Here is a 21171-nt window from a genome sequence, read left to right as displayed (position 1 = left end):
CCATCCTACACTTCAGCAATGGAGTAAATGCTCCTTTAAAAAGTACCACACATATCAGTACATAAGGATGCTGCACCACGCCAGAATTCCACCTTGGAGAGTATCAAGTGTCCTAATTTGTTTTCTTTTTGCTACTCTACTCTTGGCATCTGTAAAACTACCCCACCACACACACTACCAGGGCCTGAAGGATATGGCCATAGAGCAACATTCTCCCCTTGGATTTTAACTCCCAGGTAAAAAAGCAGCTCATACCACAAAGCTGGAGCAAAGGAGGAAGGAATGTGGCAAAAACAGAAGTGTAATTGTTACTTGGCAGAAATAATCAAGAACTTCTGGCAAACTGAGCTATTTACAGCACTACATGTTAAATTTATTCTTAAGTCATTTTTACCCTGTAAAAGGAAAAAAAAATACTTGAGATGTCCAAAGAAATTTTAAAATAACCAAGTCTTGCCACTGTTTTGTAAACGGTTTTAAGGGTTCTGCAGTTGCCTTTCCCTGCCTCTGCCAACTCCTATTTCCCAACATCAGGAGGGCACAACGCAGGACATATCACCCATCAATTCCCATAATGACAAATTATAACATTTCTTTAGATTTAAGGTTCATCTTTGCAACATAATTCTGTACAAAACCAAACCTCACCCACTTCAGGATTCCAAGTTTGGAAGTATTAATGAATTGTTCCCTAGTTGCAAACAGGGGTCATGAGTTACCACCAAACACTTTCATTGATTCAGTGCTGTGCTGATTTCCTAGCTGCCTATTGTGTGCTTAAAATCTGAGAAAAAAGCAGTGATGAGTTATTTAACTTACACATGAAGCCCTGCTCAAGGGCAGAGACTGGAGACATAAAATTCCAAGTCAAAAAAGGGAAACAAGCTGGTAACACCAGGATAGTTTTTATTTGCTCCCTGAATTAAATATTGGCAGATACAGAAAATTCAGATACCAACTATTTCCCCAACATTTACAAGACTGAGTTTGCAATGTCAGAAAACAAGGACATTTATGCACAATCCTGGCAACTGATAGTGTGAGTGCACAAGATGGCCCTGCCTGAACATCAGCTTTTTAGAGGCAGTATCCCTGGTTCCAGCATCAAATGCTGTCCCCTCACTGACAACTGTGGCACCACGGAACGGCCAAGTAAATATCCTGAGTGGGCAGCTCCAGTGCATTTCCCCCTGCAAAGGATTTATTCCATGCTCCTCCTGAAGGGGCAGAGGCAAGGTCAGAACATCCAACAAATAACCCACCTATGAACACAAGGTGATGGTTGTGGTACCCTTTTCACTCTGTTTTTTGAGAGCAGGGGAGAACACAGCACAGTGACACTTCCAAGTAAGCTGTTCTTAAAGGCCTTGCTGCTGCCACACATTGTCTGAGCCAGAGGCACACGCACTCCCTGCTGCCTGCCGAGCTGCTCTGCAGCTGCAGAGCCTCACAGTGGGTTTGCAGCACTTTCCCTGCTGTCTGAAGAAAGTTTTCAAATAAATAAACAGCCATGAAGTAAGCAAGCTTATGTAACTGAAATCATGTGGATACACAGACCGTGTGCTGCTGAAGGAAATACCATTCGCTCCTTTTCACACTGGAGCAGAACTTAGGAACTTGCATTCTCCTCAAAGCAGCTGGTGCAGTCAATGCCCCCAGGGCAAAACCCAAGTGTAGCTGGTGCAGTGGGAGGAGCCAGGCACCTCTGCTCCCTTTTCATAAAAAAAAGAAGCAGACGCTTCTCTAAAACATGCCTGCTAAGCTGGGGGCTCAGAAGAATGATATGTGCAGGATGTGGTGATCCGTACAGCCATCCACCATCAGCCAACACTGTGGGGAAGCTGAGCACACATCACCCCCAGTTCTACAGAAACACATGGTTTTACCAACTCCGCTGTGCAACTTGTGTTAGATCCTAACATGGCAGATGGCAAGAGATTTTCCCTTTTGTAAAGATCACAGAAGTGCCTTCTAGGCTGCAAAATGCCTTGGGCATCCTCAGACATTGCATCTTCTCCAGGCACAAGAACTCCTGAATTCTAGTCCTGCACTCCAGATCCTAATCCACATGCTCTTACTCACCAACCTTGCCAGTGTCTCTTCAGCAGGAGTTCCCTTAGCTCCAGAAGCAACAATGACTCCAAATACCTTAGCTGTATGACCACTATTCCACAACCCTGATGGTTAGGTCTACAGGGGCATTGTATGCATTTGCATCTACTCTCTCCCTTTGTATTAGTAACAAGGACCTCCCAAAAATAGCTTACAGTACATCATATCCAGGCTCCAGAGGGATTCTAGGTATCACTGCCTCCTGCTTTTCCCTTATAGTTTTTACACTGGGTTGCAACATAAGGTGCAAATGAGGGAGGGAGGGAAGTGGCAAAGTTGGGAACACACAACTGAATTAATGATGGGATTGTCAGTCACTTCGATGTCAGGCCCCACATCTACACACCATGCACTGGCATTGATCTTGCCCTGCCCACTTGGCCCAGAAAGGCAGTGAGAGCCTCTTCTCATGCTGAGCCACCATGTCAGTCTTGGTCGCCGTCAGACGACTCCTCCTCTGCCTCCTCCAGCCACTGTATAAACTTCTGGAGCTGCAGAGAGAATGAGACATAATTGGGTAACAACTGACACCTAAGCAATGCTGGAAATGCTCAACAAATACACTTGTGTGAGTGAGCATCACTATAATGCACAAGAAAGAGAATGTTTCCAGAAGAAACAGAAATGGAGGCAGATTGAGGGAGGGAGATACAATTAGGTGAAAAATAACTGGGATACCACAGACAAATGCAGACTGATTAAATTCCTAAAGGAGATTCCTTCAGTCAGACAATCCCTCCAACATTCAGCAAAAAGACAAAAGCTTGATGGCAGCTTCACCTTAGCTGACATGTTAGGAAAACTCTGCTGGGGAAAAAATCTTGTCCCTCAGAAACTGCTATTATAAAGGCAGTTCATTTTACATTTTAACTGGGCTTGAACAAGCAGCTGAAAGCTCTGCTGACCTATACTAATAGCTGACTTTGCAAAGGTCTTGAACAAAGTTGTTCTTCAGATGGCTTTTTTTCCTCTACTTCTCTTCCAGATCCAGGGAGGAGGACTGGAACAGGGCTCAGCAAAACTGCAGCACAAAGTTCTGCCTGATGGAGGAGGGAAGTTTATATGCTCCTTGTAACAGAAGCCAAATGAAACCACTCAGTACAGCAAATGCTTAGAAATATATGTGAAGGGACTGCTGAGCCAGGAATGAAAGCTTCAAAGGAATTGCATGGGGCCAGCACACAGGGCATTGGCCTAAAGCCCATTGCAAATGGGTGTTGGCTTAGAGAAGCCGTGCTGCTACTCCAGAAAGTGCTGGCCTCATGCTACAGAGAGCCCACTAGAAACAATCCTCATACTACCTCCATTCCTCATCCAAACAGGATGATTATGGCAGAATGCACAGAAATGTCTGCTCTGGAGAACAAATCCGTGTTGCTTAGTGCACTGGTTTTGTGCAGTGTTTCTTGGCCTACTATGTGATGGCAGCTGCTCCACAGAAGGTGACAGTGACACCAAACTTCACATGAAGTTTCTTTCAGCAGCTGTTGTCTGTCTTTCTCCCCCCACTGTGGCCTCTCCCAACACCTTTGTGACTCACCCGTTGGTTCTTACGAAGCTGCTTTCCTTTGTCAGATGTGTCCCGCAAAGAGAACCAATTGAGAATTACATCTTCTTCCAGAATTTCCAGCTGGTAAAATGTCATCAACACCTGCATCAATTAGAAAAGAGCAACAGGCTCTCTATAAACTCTTTTGGGACTAGCTCACGTCCAAGTACAAAGTTTGCACGTAAGCTGTGTCTCTCAGCTCTGTCTTCACCAGAAGGCACTCAGTCTGCTTCATTTTCCTTCTACTGTTAAAAATAACCGTGATTCTCCCACCAAGCCTTATGTTCCTGATGGATGCTGTGACACATAATGAGTCAAAGTTGAAGCCCCACCAGCTTCAGCTCTGAGGATGCTGGGTAGGACTGAGAGCAGTGGGCAACAAGGGGTCACAGAGGACATCAGTTCAAGATGTAAGTTATTTTTAAAGCAAACCCAAACACCATCCCCAAAGCAGATCCAATGAGCAACTGATTCAGGCTTACATACAACAGTGACACGTGCAGAGCATGAACCTATCCAGCTCTGCACCCCAGGCTCCCTCCTCCTGCCAGCTCTCTCTTTGCAGTGCCTTATGGCAGGTGACAAAAACAACTGGTCATTCGTCAGCTCAAGCCCCTGCCCTGTGAGCAAGGGGGAGACACCATCAGGCTTTCTCAGGGTGCCTTTGTGCTCAGGCAGAGCAGGCACTTCGCTGTCAGTCTCCCTGCAGCACAGCACTAACAAAGCTGGCTGCCAACTCCAAATATAAAGTGTCACTTCAATTCCCAGCCTCTAGGGAAACCCAGGCCCCTAGAACAATGGACACATGCCAAACAATTGCTGTGATTCAAGGACATTTTGGCTCACCAAACTGAAGGCTTTTGGCTCCAGTCCTAAGTGCTTTGCCATCAGCCAGAAGTACTGGTAGCAGAAGTTAGGATTACTCTTTCTTCAGGAATCAAGAGCTAAGCAGGCTCTAGGAGAGCTCTTCCAAAACAGACAGGGGCTTCCTGAGTTGATGCTAAAGGAGCCTTGCAATCCAAGTCAAATGCTCTCCATGTGATAGGGCAGACAGAATGCAGGGACAAAATATTTGTGAAGGATGGTGAGGAGGAATATATGAAAATTCTCAGAAGCGGGGAGACAGATAATAAGCCACATGGCAGATTCCCTTTACTCCCAATTTCATAACTAGCTCAGCCTGAATAAAATTCCACTTTTATTCGCAGCTTTTCTGTTTTGCATTCCAAAGTAGGATAAACCATTTAGCAGTGAGATCCCAGGGACCATGGAGAGATAAATTAAGTGAGTGAATCTCTGGCCTTGCCTCTTCCAGCGTCATACAACAAGGACATCTATGTTGGAAGCTGCAAAATAATAGCTCCCCACAGGCTGCAGGGTGGTAATTAATACTCACCCTCAGCTGTGCTCCCTCAGAGGCACAGGCAGACACAGAACTTTTTTTGTTTTTAAATAAATTGTTACAGATGGATTTTCTACACACCCTCACCACCAAGACCCCAAAATTCTCTCCTCTAAAGCAGAGAGGTGATTATGTAAATAGGATGCATTCCACTGTGAATCTAGCAAAAACAGGTTTGGGAGTGGATACTCACTTTAGCTATTGATGTGCAGAGACTGTCATGTTCCAAGAAGAATTCTTCAATGGCACATAAGGCATTCAAGTGATCTGATGCTCGTTTTATGTAGTTCTTAAACAATGGGGTCCAGTTCTTCAACAGCTGCAGGGAGAAAACACAGAAGAGCTCCTGAGCTGAGATGGATGGGCGCACTCAGCCCTGTGTCTCAGCTGTGTTACACCAAGAAAGTGACCCAGGGAAGCATTTTATGAAACCATTCAGCTGACTACTTCAGGTATTTGACCCTTGCTGTCCATGAAACAGATGCTATTGAGTCTCACATGTGAGGACAGAACCTGGTTTTACTAAGATTTCAAGATATCTATTAGCTTTCTTATTTTTGCCTCTCTTGATGGAATACTAGATCATCACAATAAATGTGTTCAATGGAGTCTGGTATTCAAAAAAAACCTCTTCACTGCAGACTGACAAGGAGAGATACCTACATGCTACTCAGAGCCTCCCCCCACAGAACAGCTGACATTTCAGTGGAATTTTCCTTCAAAGCAGAAGGACGAATAAGGCAACACAGAAAAAGATAATGCCAGGTTAATTACCAGCTGAGTAGAAGTGAACAGTGAAAAACAACCAACCCTAAAACAGGAACACGTCAGAGCAGCCCCTAAGTGCAAATCACACATTTGCTGTGTGCCTAGAGGCTTGTTTGGATCCTGAAGCCTGCTGCAGGGAATGGGTGGAAAGGATGAAGGGCAAGAAGTTGTTACACTATTAGTTGTTCTCTCCTCTAAGGCTTATTTTTCTTGAAGTTTTAAGTTTAATAATTTTAGTGCTGCCTCTTCAAACAGAATTTCTGAGTCTCCCACAGCTCCTTCCCTTGTTGTACCTATCTGGGAAATATGCACCAGGGAGCTCTGCAAAGCAGCACAAACTGACCTGAATCTGGGATAGGAGATAATACTTAGATCCCTGTCCATAAAAATTTTAAAAGGTATCAGGACTTGGATAAGACACAAAAATTCTTCACTGGCCACATCATGACCTCACCACCCTACGAAAACATCGTAGGAAATTAAATCAGAGTTCCACATCTTTTTAAATGGAGTAATTCAACAGCAGGCAATCCTGAAACTACACCCCTGGCATGCTTGCACAGATACAGTGGTTTGCTGTGCCTTCAGCAGTATCTCCTTGCAGAACACATCTGGTCTGTTTTGAAGGGAAATTGGCAATCCACAGGGGCTTGGGGTGTGATGAAGAAGCTTTTAGTCACCTACATTTGGGGTTAATCAGCATTATACTGTCCAGGATAACTGTTAACAGGCAGTAGACCTGAGAGAGGGAGAGCACCAGGCTGGTGAGGACTACCAAAGGTAGCCTGAGCTAGGAAACAGTGCTGCTCTGCTCAGTAGTACTGTAGATGGAGTACAGAGCACTCCATCACCTCTTCAGACACATTTGCTATGCAACCATGCTAGAATTTGCATGCCTCAAGCAGAAACAAAGAAGATGATTAGTACAAACAAATAAAATGTGCAGTGGTACATTGGCTGGTTTAAGGAACAGCAGTAACAGCATAGAATGATCCTGATCATCATGGTATCACAATAAAACAACTGAGGGTTCTGTGGCATTTACAGGAGATACTTTAGTGTTTAGCAAAATGCTTAATGCTAAACACTCTTCCCTCCTCTACAACCATTTCCCCATTCTTATTATTCTTTGGAATCTTCACCTCAACTGCAGTAAAGCTACTGAGAAGTTCCTTCCAGGCTAAGAAACACTTTGTAATACCTTCCTATTAACACCTTTAAATCATAAGCAGGCACAAATCTAACCAGAAGCTATTGTGTTTCTGAAAGGAGGTTATTTGTAAAGAAAACACTCACAACCTCACGACTCAATTCAGTGTGCCTGCTGCTGGAAAAGGGAAAGAAGTAAAAATATACTATGTCAAGTTGTATTGCATGTAACTGGTGCTAATGGGGATAGTAGGGCTCAGCCCCACAGAGCCCCTAGGAAAAACATCCTCTAAGTCTGTATGACCAGAGAGGCTATTTTGGGAGTTTCATGAAAATCTAAACTGGAGAATTAGAAGCTTGCAATGTGGAGTTGATGAAACACTGAGAAATGTGGAAAGTTACCTGACAGAGAGGCCTATGGACAATATCACAATTTTTCAGGCTTTGACTCTACACAGGTAATTCCTCAAAACAATCTACAGTTTGGAGAAAGCAATGAGATTTCTCTGACAGGTTGATTTATCTTTCATCAAATCTGGTCAACGATATTCCAACAACTTCAAAGAGGTTTGTGATCCAGCTCTCTTGTCAGAAGGACAGTCTCAACACCAAGATCATTTTATACCTACCACCAGCACAGAACACCATCAGGAAGTATTTGCAAAACATGATGGACAAAACTGTAATTCCAGCCTGTCAGACCACAACAGCAACTGTGCTAATCACCATAAATGGCTTCAGTGACAGCAGAAATACATTTGGTCCCCAAATAAGCAATCCCACAGTGTGTTCACATGCACACAATTACAGAATCCCAGATCTGGGAAAGGTTTATAGCTCTAGGAAAGGTCTATTTCTACACCTTCTCTACTTTACAGCTTGTACAAGAACTGAACAAGATGCCTGACATAGATCAAACTGGATATCTCTATTTCTCAAGCCTGCATGTTTCATCTGAAAAAACTACCCACGGGAATATCCTTTACGAGATGCTTGTTTCCTAAAATTGCTGCAACACTTTAGAACATCATGCTCAGGGGCCAGCACTTCAGACCACATACTGTGGTTTCACGTCAAACCATACATCACAATTATGGCATTCCCACCATTTCCCCTCCTGAGCTGCCTGGGACTGCTCTGACATAGGTTTTACATAAACAACCCATCTTAATTCAACATTTCTTGGTCAGAGTTGAGCTACAAAGAGAGTGAGAAACATAAAAAGGTCTGTAAGGTTCAGTGGGCTTCGGATACCCATCACTCTCAGAATGCAGGTAGCCTCAACTCACAAAATAACACTTTTCCATAACTACTCCATCATGAGCAGCTCTCAGCCCAAAACTGCTATTGCCTGAGGCAGTTTTAGCTGCAAACTTCAGCAGCAGCTGCTTTCATTATGTACTAACCAAATACCAAGCCTGTGCTTGGGATTTGCAGACTGCAAATAAGAATTAGTAAATTAATGTACTTTTTGCTAACCAGGGAATCGCAAGCTGCAGAGAAGCCACTGTTCCAGATGCTGTAAAACTTCTGCCCAAAGAATGGGTCTTTTCAGAGCACTGCTGGTAAATACACAAAGCTGCTGCCTCAGAAGACCAGTGATGTGTGTTTAATAAGCCTTTTTAGGCTGGTTCATTACATCTATTAGAGATGTATCTCATCCCAAATACTGGGTTATTGTAACAGTGACAAACATCATGAGTGCAAGTGAACACACCTGTACCTGACCAGGACACTGTGCTCCTGCTGAATGCAGTTCAGAAAGTCAGCACAGCAATCCTGAACACAGTGAAGGCATCATCCAATGCACAATCTGTCCCAGAGAAGGATTCTCTAAGAAACTTCTTGGTTGTTCTTCACAAGGGAGAATCTGGATAAACTGGCTGCCATGATGTTCAATTGGTTTGACACCTGGCTTTCTTTGATAAATCTAAGGGTAATTTGTACTTCATAAATGAACACAATTCCCTGCCTAGACAAATGCCACCTGCCCATGACATAACACATGGCCACTCTAAACATTACAATTTGATTATTACTACTTCTCACTAAAGGTGAGCTAACTTGCTCTTTCTGCCGCTAAACATAAGCATTAGCTTTCCTTTGATGAAAAATATATGGACAAAGTTTCCCAGAGAAACTCTTCATGTACTACCATTGTCTTCAGCTTCTAGGGGTTTGGGGTAATTACACAAAACTTTATGCATTTATATGCTTCATCCCAGACTACAACATCTTCTGACTGGGTGCTGCAGTGAAATTCTTCTTTACCACTCATGCTAGAGTAGGAGCCTAATCTGAGAGACCAAGAGATGCCATATCCCTGTTGGGATAAAAAAAAATCCCACTATTCTATATAGCTACCAACTCCACACAAGCTGTTGTCTAGATGTACTGCTTTCCACCTAGAATCTAACACCTGCTCCAACATTTTCTTCAGTCCTCCTCCTTCAATTCTCTTTTTCTAGGACAGGACATGCTATTCAAGAAAACAGTCTGGAAAAATAAACAAAAGCAAGCAGAATTTAAACAGAGTGAGCAGCAAAATCTCACTAAGCCATCTGAAGAATAGATCAGTTTACATGGATGTTTTCTGCAGAAGGCATCTCCACATGTCCAAGAGGTGAATTAAGTAGCATTCTTACACCTACACAAAGGAGAATTAGTTTTCCACCTTTTCCCATCAATTGAAAGCACACACTTCCTCAGAGAAAAGATTATGAGGAAGTTCAGTGTTCCTTTCAATCTCCTAAAAACAAAAGAAAGTAGTCCTAAAAAATTGAAGTAGTCTGTCCTAGGCATGTGTCAGACCTATTCATTCTGAAAGAGCATCTTCAGAATCTGTAGTTTGCAAAGTCAAATACATAAATGGACAAAGAGACAAAAATACTACAGTGACTTCAGCTTGGGTGAACAAAACCATTAAGAGAAAACTGCCTGCTTTTAAAAACAGATCCTACCCTATTTTGTCTGCCATAAGGCAGGAAATTGAAGTTGGTACACCCAACTATACAACCCATCTCCCTAGAAAGAAAGCAGAACTTCATCTTTGCACAAGGACTACGATATCATGCCTTTACATTTGGTTTAAAAAAAATTGTCACCAATTACAGGATGCAGACAAGGAAGACCTCGGAAAGGATCCCACTGGGATCCCCACTGTGCTTCCCACTGTCCCAGGCACAGGACTTGAGATGGATTAGAACTGCATTGCTGGAATGCAAGCCTGTAAAGACATCTCTACCAGACCTTCTCTTTTCTCTTTTACAAATGATGCACTTCTACTGTCTCACACAGGCAACAGAAATAACCACAGGTATTGAAGTAGAGCTCCCACACCTGCAGTCTCAGCTGAGCTCTGTCAAGCAGGAACAACAATTTCAGTTCATTCTAACTTCTATAGAAGACAAAGAGGCTCATGAACTCAAGGAGTTCAAGTGGCTCCAGGCTTAACCAAAGAGATTTCTCAGGCAGGAACTACCTGGGGCACACAGAGAGACTGCTACACATTAGGAGACAAGCCCAAGGAAGAGTCAAATAGAGCAGGACTCACAGGAAGTAGTGCTGAGAAATAGTTCTGGGAGTCCAGGTTTGCATCCAGCTGCTGCAGTGGGAACTCCAGGATCACTTTACTGAGCACCTGCATCATCTCCTTCAGGCCAATGTTATATGCATACCTACAATGAAAAAGGCAAAAACCCCTCAACATATAACACTGTCTCATCTCTGCAGACTGTGGCTATTCACAGAGATAGAGTAGAAAGTCTCATTTTCATCTTCTCAACCTATTTTTTGTTTATTTGGTTTTGCAAATATTCAGACAATAAAATCACTTTATCAGTGATTCATCAGGCCCCACATAAGTCCTGAAAATCTGTTTTCACAACTGGAACAAGTTGCTGCAGGGACAGCACCCTCACATTTACCAGAGTGCTGTAGGAATGCTCTTTCACAAATAAAGGCCCACAGGTTTAGATTTGACAAACACTAGACAAAAGGCACTCTGATTATGTGTACTAGACTTGCTGCTGTAGAAATACTGTGGACAAGCCACACCATAGCACAGCCCCAGCTGCAGGCAGGTGGCTGAATGCTGCAATGCCCAGAGCAGCACACCCTGCATGAACTTCCAGGCAGTCGTACCAAGAACTGGCTTGTTCTCTTCAGTCCACAGTTATTTAGCAGCAATTCAATCTCTTGTTACAGAGATGGGGCAGGAAAAGCCTAACCACCAAGGATGCTAGACATGCAGCTGGTGCTCTCCATCAACTCCTGCTGTCATTCAGTCATGATGTCTAAGCTGCATTTCTCATGCTCCATATTGATAAAATGCCTAACAATGGGCATTCACATGGTTTCTCCTCTTCTTTTGACATGTCTGCTGTCAATCCCAACTGTTCAGCATAAGGAACAATATCCCTAAGGATGCCCCAAGGATGCTTAAGGACATCCCCAACTCACTTGAGGGAGTTGATTTCCAGGACCAGGTTGTCACAGGAAATGTTTTCTTCTTCACCCCTTTGTAACGTACCCAGAACCTCATTCTGGAAAACTAATTAAAGAAAGGACAGGCAGTTAGACTTGAGGGAAAAGCACAGATTCTTCAAACTGCTCATTACTGAAGGAATGATGCCCTTCACAAAAAAAGCATTCTGACACAGATGTCTATTTGTTCTCTGTAAGCTGACACAAACCCACAGCAACTATACTTATAAATAGTGGGATATAATTCAAACAAAGGAAACCACCTACTAAATATCATTGATGTATCCACAGAAACCAGTACAAAGCTATTTACCTCTGCAGCTTTTTAGAGAAGACTTTCTGTTATACTTTCACAATCTAGCCTTTCCTATTCAGACAAACCTCATCTTCCCATAATTGAAAGTATTAATTCAAATCTAAAATTTATTGGTTTAATTTCCTTTGTGGTGATATTCCAACATGAGAAAGTTTTTGAGTTTTTCCAATTTGGCCTGAACCTCTTTCAAATCCAGATAAGCTTAACACAACAAAACAGAAAATCAAAGCATCTCTGCCAAAAGAGGCAGCTCCTACAAGGACATTTATTTCTCCAGAATGATTACAGTACTAAGCTGTCCATACAGAGAAACTCTGCTGGACCTTCCCATAGTCTCTAAAATTAGGCAATGGCACTGCTATTTAAACAGACAACTCAGGGAGGTCTCTTTCATGAAGGTCCAGTGATGAGGATGAGAAAGATGGAGGCTCTTTGTCTAGTTTCTCACCCTTGACTGCCTTGGGTTAACCCAGTAGTGATACGGGGAATATTGAAGAACTCTGCAGAAAATGCAGGAAGTGAGATCAGGAAACAACTTATCATAGAGATGCTTGAATTTTCCCATACACCCAGAGAAAGCAGCACAAACCTCCCACACTGCATTATCTACAGAGTCACTGTACTTCTTTAGCCCATCTCACCTTTGATGTCATCCAGCTGAGGGGAAGCTGCCCGACTGTCTGGCTCCTCAGAGCCCATGCTCAGGTCACTGTCAGATTCGCTCTCTTCCTCTGAGTGCATAACTGGGCCTGAGGAAGGAGAAGATGCAGCATTCAGCACTAAAAAGCTGCAACTATCACATGCCATGAGGAACCAGCTGTCCCAGGGTCTTCCCAACCAAGTCAGCAACTATCTGTCCTTGCAAGGAAGCTTCTATTTACAGGTCCAGATAATTATATTCGTTGCAGAGGGAACACTACAGCTGGCACTAGGATAATGGGATTTTTTGGGAGTCTGCAGGCAGACAACAAAGGACAGGGACAGAAGCAACTGCATTTTGCACAGACTGCTGACTCATAGTGGAGCAATGTCAGCAGACCCTGCCACTGGCAGGAAGAAAGCCAGCAGCACCTGGAATAGCCAAAGCATATTCCCATCTGAGGGAGGGCCTGGTGAGTGACCCATAGTGCAGCATTCCCAGCACAGACAGCTCTGTGTGTTACTGTAAGGCAAATATCTAACAAACACCTTCCACAGAGCACAGGTACAGAGAATCTGGTCCATGACCTGCTTTTACCTCTCACCCTTCCTCCACACACAGCAGTTACATGGATCCAGTCTGCTTCACAAAGCCCAAGTCTTGCTCTAGACACAACTACCAGCATCCCACTTGGCCAGTTTCCCCAACCCCCAGGTGACCACACTAAACTTCTCCTCACCCCATAGGCTTTGTCTCTGCTCTTCTTCATCCTCTTCATTCTTGTCATCTGCTTTCCAGAGATAGCCTCTGCCTTCTGAGCCTACATCCTTTTTATTGTAACCTGAAAAAGAATCAAAAATCAGAGTGTGGATGTACTGGATCTACTTACAGGCAAAGCTGAAATAGACTGATATAACCTGCATATTACTGCCACTAAATAGCCTTCATCAAGAAGGAGCTGGGATTCCTGCAGATGCATATGGGTTTCAGCTTGGATTTTCTCACATGCTTTGACAAGTGACTTACTCCTTCCTACAGCAGCAGCATTTGGCAGACCATGTTTAGATCCCTTGACAAACCCACACTGTAGCAACAGTATTTCACAAGGACAAAGCCCTTGGACACAGCTGAGTATCCTTGCTTGCCCCGATGAGAACATATAGGTTCCAGGTTGAATGAAGCGCTAAGTACCCTGGCCCTGCAGTGTCTGGAATGGGGCTGGTAAAGACCCCAAAAGACCATGGAAGACAAAACCTTCTGCATAGCTTTAGTGCACAGAGACAGACTCTCATACCTTTCAATTTCACTTTGCTCTCCTTGTTTGCACCAGAATCATCGCTGAACTGGTCATCATCCTCTTCCTCCTCATCTGGGGGGTGCAGAGAGATCACTGTGCCCTCAGAGAGAGTAATGCCAGGACCTACTACTACCTGAAAATATGTGAGACATATCTTAATGAAAAACACTCTGACTGGCCCTTGTACTTCCACCAGTACCTCCTCCAGACAAGCTGTCCCTAACAAGTATAACTTGAAGACATCAGCATGGCTACACTTCATACTACACTGTCCCAGCCAAGCAAAGGGAAGAAAAGGGTAGGAGCAGTAGCACAGTATCCACCTCTGCAAAAAGACTTGAGGCAGCCCTGTGTTCTGGAATAGTACAGTGTAAGATGAGTAACCTGCCAAGAGAGGCAGAAAGCAGAACAGACATAAATCAGCTCACCTGAGAAGACAGGACACAGTGGGGCTTTAGCTTTACTTTCTCCTTCACTTCAGCCTCATCACAGACAACAGAATGGTTAATCTCCACGTTATCTGCTACGTGCACTCGGTCCCACAGAACAGCTCCATCCAAAGTGACTTTATCACCTGTTATACACCAAGTACAAATTTGTTAAGGAAGGCTGCCTGGTGCTCTCTGACACTGCTGAGTCCACTAGGAAGCATCTTACTGACTCCCAACGCCCTTGATGCATGATGGATGTTAGACAACAGGGTAAAATTTACCTTAGAGGCCTACATCCACTTCTTACCCAAAATTGAAAGAAAAATTTGTTCCCTACAGAGAATTGAAAGTAACAAGTGACATCTCAGTTTTGGACAAACACAGTCAATTCACAAAAAAAAAATAAAATAGAAAATCCAGCCAAGGTGAAGAGGGAGTGAGCTAGGAGGGAGCAAGGTTAGGAGTGAGCTGCTGGGAAACAGCTCATGAAAATGGGGACAGATGTCCCCTATTTGCAGGATGTTGGTGGTAGATAACTTTAGATCAGTAAAGATCATGCATTCTCTGCTGCTGAAATAACTCATTTGTATGAAGTACTTTCCAGCTTCATTATGGTACCCTGAAAACTTTAATCTATTTCCTCTGCTAGTAAACCAAGATTTTCTCCTTTCTCCCCATTAGCAATCAATCAGAACCCATATATCATCCTCTCTCAGTGCCAAACACACTTTAAAAACTGAAGTTCAACAAATGTGTGTCCTGGCCTGGCAAGGCTGGTACATCCCTCATTCTTGCACTCACCTATCCTACAGTTCTGCCCAATAACACTGTTGGTGATGGAGCAGTTGCTGCCAATGACTGTTCCCTGCCCGATGAGCACGTTCTCTTCCAGCACACTGCCGTGGCCAAGGCTCACGTCCACCCCTCGGTAAATATTGTGTTTAGAGTGGGTGTAACTCTGGTTCTTGTCATCAGTGAAGTTCATCTCTGGAGTGAGAGGATAAACCCAGCGCCGGATGATGTCAGAGCACACAGCTTCGTACATCAGGAGGTTGCATATATGAGCACCATACTCTTCTGTTGTTACATGCATATGGATCTGGTTCCCCAGGACCTGGGAGACAGGCAGGAGCACATCAGAAGGTTCTCTAAGGCAAAGTAAGAGGATCTCCCTTGTAACAACCCTCTCCTTACCTCCTCATTGACCAACAGACCACGCACAAAGTCATCCCGTGTCTGGTAGTCAAAATTGTCTGTGAACAGTTCAGCCACCTGCCAGGAATAAAGTACATGGAAATAACACAGAGTCAAATTACACAATATAGGAAAGCGATGGTCTTGTCTTGAACAAAGCTCTGACTCCTTCTGCTAGGAATATTGACCCTCCCATCTCCTCCTGAATCCATGAAGAGATTCTGGTTTTCAAAAGGGGTAAGACATTGCTTTAGCATTTCCAAGTAATTTGCCCAGCCTCACTTTGTAGTTTCACCCCCAAAGGAAGGCTGTGGACAAACTTTATCAGATCTGGAAGATATGTTACTGAGCCTTAGCTGGAATAACCCTGAATGTTACCCTATCATAGTACCAGCTTACAAGTACTGACATTTCTCCACAGCACAGCCACCACCTCTGCTCCACAGATGTTATTCTACCAAAGTGAAATCACATTTTTTCTGAAATAGTTTCATTCTGTGCCAAATCAGACAGTCTCTGGATGCATCCACCATGTATTTCTGCCTGGGCTTGAGCAGCGGACGCCATAAACAGACTGAGCCTCCATGTGTTCCACACAGCAGCACCACATGATCACCCTGGCCCTCAGCTCAGACAGTTCTGTTTTCCAAACCTGGTACTCGGGCCACACAAAGCCCCTGCACACCAGCAGTACCAAGGGAGCAGTGCAGACTGATTTCTGGATCCTTGGAAGGGCAAGGCTCACCTGTGGAGAGCAGATGCTGATATGACAATCCAGCAAGTCATGGCGCACCTCGACATTCTCAATAGAGTTCTGGAACAGACTCTGATAGAGGAAAAAATTCAGATGAACTGAGTGCCCCATGCAGTACTGAACCCCAAAAGCTTCTATAAGCCAGGGGCAGTATTGACTGAATTATTAAACTAGCTGAAGTTCTGAGAATCAGAGAAATCTAGAAACTACACTAGACCCAATCTTAGCAAGCACAGACTGGTCACACAAAGAGTTGAGTGTCTGTCAGCAGAGACTGCCCCTGCCCTTAGAAAGTGCAGGCCTCCCAGAAACAGCTTGTACTTCCAACAATCACTTTTCTTCCAGGAGGCTCCTTACCTCAGTCTCTGGGAGCTACAACTGTACAAAAAAAACCCACTGATATAGCTAAATACAATTTTTACAGCTGTGGGTCAGTTTTGTATTGTTGGGTTTTGTTTCTTTTGTTTTTTTATTTTTGGTTTCCTACAGTGATTTGTACTTCCATTTGAAGACATGAAATAACCTCTTGATAACTGATTTGGGGATGAAAATATTATACAATCACAGCTTTAGTTCTGAGTTGAAGAAAAAAACTGATCCATCTATCTCATGGAGAAAGTGCCTCCACAGACATTTACTGCATTAAGTCAACAAACAGGTAATAGGAGGTACCACTCCTTGCACCTCTGTAGTTCCACCCCAAGTCAGGCTCAACAACACTTCAAAAAGGAAAGGGTTGTTAAACACTGAAATGGACTGTCCAGGGAGCTACTGATGTCCCATCCCTGGAGGTGTTCAAGAAATGACTGGATGTGCCATGGTCTAGTTGATAAGGCAGTGATCCAAGGTTGGACTCTCTGATCTCAGAGGACTTTTCCAACCTAAATGATTTGGTAAAAATGGTCTGTGTATGGTAGAGGTATATGCACCCCAATTTGGGAGCCCCTGCGATAGCACAAATAATCTCATTTCCTTGTTTTACATCATGGAAAGGAAATAAAGGGCAAAACCTGAACTGTGAGAAGTACATCTGCCTCATGTTCAAACTGGAATGAGTCACAAATGTGTGTCCCAGCATGATTTCACCAAGCCTCAAATAAAGATTAAGGGGGAAAAAGCCAGTTTACCCCAAGTTACTTCCTATCATCTGCTTCTCCAAGAGGAGCAGCTAGGACAGTTCCCCAGCCCTCATTCAAGGAGGATCTCCTTGGGTGGGCTGCTTCACTATCACAGTCCTTTTCCACCTGCCAGGTTCCAGACGCACCATAGGAAAGTGGAATCGTTTCAGCCCCTGCGTTCTCTGGTAGTGAAGGACACGGTTTGTGGCACTGTCCATAGCAATAACAATGTCATCCTCCTTGCACCTGGCATGGTGGCCAGGTGAGGACTCCTTGAATATCATCGTCATCACAGACACGTTCTTTTCCATCTTGCGACGTAACCTGAAAAAGGAGGGCAGAACTATGAGAACACTCCTCAGAGAGCTACAGACCACAGTCTCAGCAAGCATTCACTCTTCCAGCACCTACTTGTGCTCTTCCAGGGCTTTGGATATATTGAAGTTGGACACCACATCACCAGTGACCAGGATGAAGTCGGAACGAACGAGGGATTTGGCATCCACGTCTCGCAGCACGTCACCAAGGGAGCGGTACAGGTCCGAGGTGACAAAGCGCACCGTGTTGGGAGACGTGTGCCGGCACCACTTGGATTTTCTGGAAGAAGGAAAAAAAACATCAGGAAGGCATAAAGAGGCTGTTCCTACCAACACACTACGACACAGTGTCCCAGTGCATGCCACACCTGTAAGGGGATGCAAGGAGCATCCTGTGACAGTGAGCCCGATATTGCCAGGCTCGGGTACACTCAGAAGGTGAACTGACAAGCAGTCCCACAACACTCAACTCTTAACAAACTGCACAACCACCCTCCTACACAGCAGGAACAGTGTTTTCTGAAATAGGAGACCACTGCTGAAAGGATGTCTCTTACAGTTTTCATAAGAATCAGTGAGGCCTTTGAGGCTTATTGGAGGGTAGATGAATACTTTCTAAAACTAAAAAGAAGAGATTCTTACTGCAAATGCTCTTTTATCTCAGCTGACTTCCAACAGCAGAAAACAAAGGTTTCTTCCACTCCAGTTGCTGTTAGGAACTCCAAGGTATAGTCAATCATAGCCACATTTGCCATAGGTAAAAGAGCCTGAAAAAATAACAAAAACAAAAAAACATACAGATAGCTGAACAAACACTCAGTGCCCCAACATCAGCAACAGCCCCTTCCAACCTGGGGATATGTGATCAATAGTACCAGAAACATAACGCAAGTAACCGTACCAGGTTTTATAAAAATGTTTTACAGTTGATCTAAACAGTAAGAGCTAATTTGTGATCTTCTAGGGGCAGATCCTCAGTTCAGAAAGAAAGGCATAAAAACATGAAGTTATCACTGAAAACTGTTCAAGAAGACTCAGATAAATGACAAAGACTAGAACAAAAACCAACAAAACAGTGCTGATTCCCTGACTCAGGCTTTAACTGCTTCAAGAAAAACCTGTCAGACATGAATGATGAAGCCACAGGAATATGAGTGTCCAGAATTAAACAAGGGGAAAAAACCCCAACCTAAAGTGAAGTACTCTCTTGACTTGAGACCCAACTCACACTTTTAAACTGAGTTACTGGGTCACACCTGAGTGATGCCATACCATTCCTTAATTCATTTTTGGTGCTGTTTCATTTCAGGCCTGAGCTCGCGTGTATAATTACAAGCACCACCAACACTTCATCAGCAAATGAGGTAAGATAATTGTTCAGACTTAAAGTCTCCAGATGCTTTTCATGTTCCTTTAACACACAGCCTTTTGAGTTGGATAATTAAAAGTACTACCCCCATCCATTTTTCTGGCCATATTCTTTAATGCATTACAGCTGGCAAGGGCCAAGATTTCGTTTCTTCTTTTCTGATAAGAAACAAGCCTGTCCAAACTCGCTGCCAGTCCTGCACCAGCCACAGACGAGGAGCCAACAGCGCAGTTCGCCAGGCCATATGGAAAAGCGGACAGCACCAAGGCAGCAATCAGATCCTCGCTGCCTCTCCAGAGGGATGGAAATTCCCACGGGCGAGAACTGTCGGAGCCCAGGAGGGCGGGACAAGCCGCGGCGGGGGCTGCCCGAACCCGGGAGGTCGGGGAGCCTCGCCCCCTCCCGACCCGGCCCGGCCTCTCGCCAGATCCCTGCCCACCCCGGCCTCCCGGGGACGGTGCACACCGAGATAGGCGGCCCCGGAGGCACCGGAGCGGCGCAGGCAGCAGCACCCAGAGGGGATTTCTCACCCGTGGCCGGTCCTTGGAGATCGGGAAAAAGCGGCGGTTGAAGCTGTCGGCGACCAGCACAGCCTGGAGCGGCGGCGGCGGCTCCTCCTGCGGGTCGGGGCCGCGGGGGGGCGCCCCCCTCGCCCCGCGCCGCACGGTACCGCGGGCCGCCATCGCCGCACGCGGCCGCCGCCGCCTCCGCTTCCGCTCGCGACGGGAGCGGCAACGGGCGCCCGGCGGGGACAGAACAGCGCGGGGCGGCGCGTCCCGGCCGCAGCGGGGCGGGAGCTGTTCCTTGGCTCCCCATCATCTCGCTCCTCCCGGCTTCACCTCCGTGGAGAAGATCCGCCGTTGCAGGGCCTCAGGAGCGGGGAGAGGCGTTTCATCGCCATCTCCCGAGGAGGGAGCGGGGGTAGAGCCGCGCAGCTGCCTGGGGAAAGCCTGAATATCCCCACAGACATCCCCACTTGGCCTCGGGGTGTGTGTGGTGCTTTGATGTGACCCTGGTGGTGTCTGGTTTAGGGAGCAGTGATGTTTTCTGATACACTTCCTAGCAGCGACGTGTTTGTGCTGCGTTTCCAAATGTCAAGACGCTGTTTCTGCAAAGGACAGCCTTGATGTGAAGCAGCCCGTCAGTGCACAGCTCTCACCTGCCATCAATAAGCTGTCCCCAAAACCCACAGCCCCTGAGGGACCCCTGGGAGCCCGCCCAGAGACCCTTCCAGAGTGGATGGGAGGAAAGAAGACGTGGTTTCTGAGAGTCGGGGGGTGGCATTTTTCTTCTCCTCAGCTTGGTGAAGCAGCTGGGATGCTGCAGTGCTGGCTGTCCCCCTGCTCGGACACTGTCAGTTCCACGGATCCCGATCTCTTCCAGACATTCCTGCCCAGCCCAGGCTCCGTCCTCGCACAGCTCTGACTGTGCTTCAGTGCTATCCTGGTCCTCAGGGATGGGCCGTGTACAGCCCTCAGCACAGAAAACCTGCCCTCAGCTGTGTCCCTCCTCTGCTGCCTTTCCCTGCAGCCAGTCCCAGGGCTGCAGGACTTACCCGCACGGTTCACACAGCACCATCACCTGCTCATTTGTCACTGAGGAAAAGCTGTGTGATAATCCTGCATCCAAAACCAGGAAAACAGGCTGAAAGACCTCTATAGGGAGCTCCTAATGGGACGGCAGCAGAAGGGCTATGGAGAGTCCTGAGCCTGGCAGCCGGAGAGCCCTTTCCAGGGCTGGCTGCTGCAGGACCTGGTGCTCGCTGCCTTGCCCCGTTGTCACACTTCTGCCCCTCCACGTGGGACAGGCATTCACAGCCCCTGCTCTGTCACCTCACCAGCCTCTCTTGATACCCCTCGGTCCCCATAAATTGACACACTGTGATGCCCTGCTCTGGCCCTCACTGCTGTCATCTGCTACTGAGTGACAAGCCAAAGGCTGAAAGAGTCTCAAATTCAATTGTGGTCTGAGAGAAACAGGGCATTTGCACCCCCACCTCCGTAGCAGGCCTCTCCCAAGGGCGGAAGGTGGCACGTGCTTATCAGCCCAAGGCACACACAAATGGCCTTTCCATCCTGAGGGAGGGAAATTGAGGGAGGCACCACTTAACCACAGACCTACAGCACTGCCCCAATATCATGGGCAGTGCCGCACAGTCCCTATGGCATTGCTGAGGGGTCTTTAGTAAAGGGAAGAAAGCTGTAACAGGCAACACGCAGTATTCCTCCCCACCGATTGAATTGCAGGTCCAGGACCGATGTAGAAAACAA

At 45.7% G+C, this 21171-nt stretch overlaps 1 protein-coding gene across 1 annotated transcript; it reads right to left on the bottom strand.

Annotated features, from left to right (window-relative positions):
* Positions 1-886: 886 nt before the first annotated feature.
* Positions 887-19590, bottom strand: EIF2B5 (eukaryotic translation initiation factor 2B subunit epsilon). Its single transcript, XM_005525025.3, has 16 exons — positions 19432-19590; positions 18175-18299; positions 17627-17812; positions 17362-17539; positions 16089-16169; positions 15344-15421; positions 14951-15263; positions 14147-14292; positions 13716-13851; positions 13161-13262; positions 12423-12530; positions 11442-11532; positions 10534-10657; positions 5257-5382; positions 3653-3763; positions 887-2603 (listed from the first exon to the last, which is right to left on the bottom strand). Exons 1-16 carry the CDS (start codon positions 19582-19584, stop codon positions 2538-2540), a joined length of 2124 nt encoding a protein of 707 aa, XP_005525082.2. The 5' UTR covers positions 19585-19590; the 3' UTR covers positions 887-2537.
* Positions 19591-21171: the final 1581 nt, after the last annotated feature.

The sequence above is a fragment of the Pseudopodoces humilis genome, chromosome 11 (genome assembly GCF_049639895.1).
Source record: "Pseudopodoces humilis isolate 2021_Gansu_Grassland_sample_001 chromosome 11, ASM4963989v1, whole genome shotgun sequence".
NCBI lineage: Eukaryota > Metazoa > Chordata > Aves > Passeriformes > Paridae > Pseudopodoces > Pseudopodoces humilis.
This window is presented reverse-complemented; position numbering and strand designations above follow the sequence as displayed.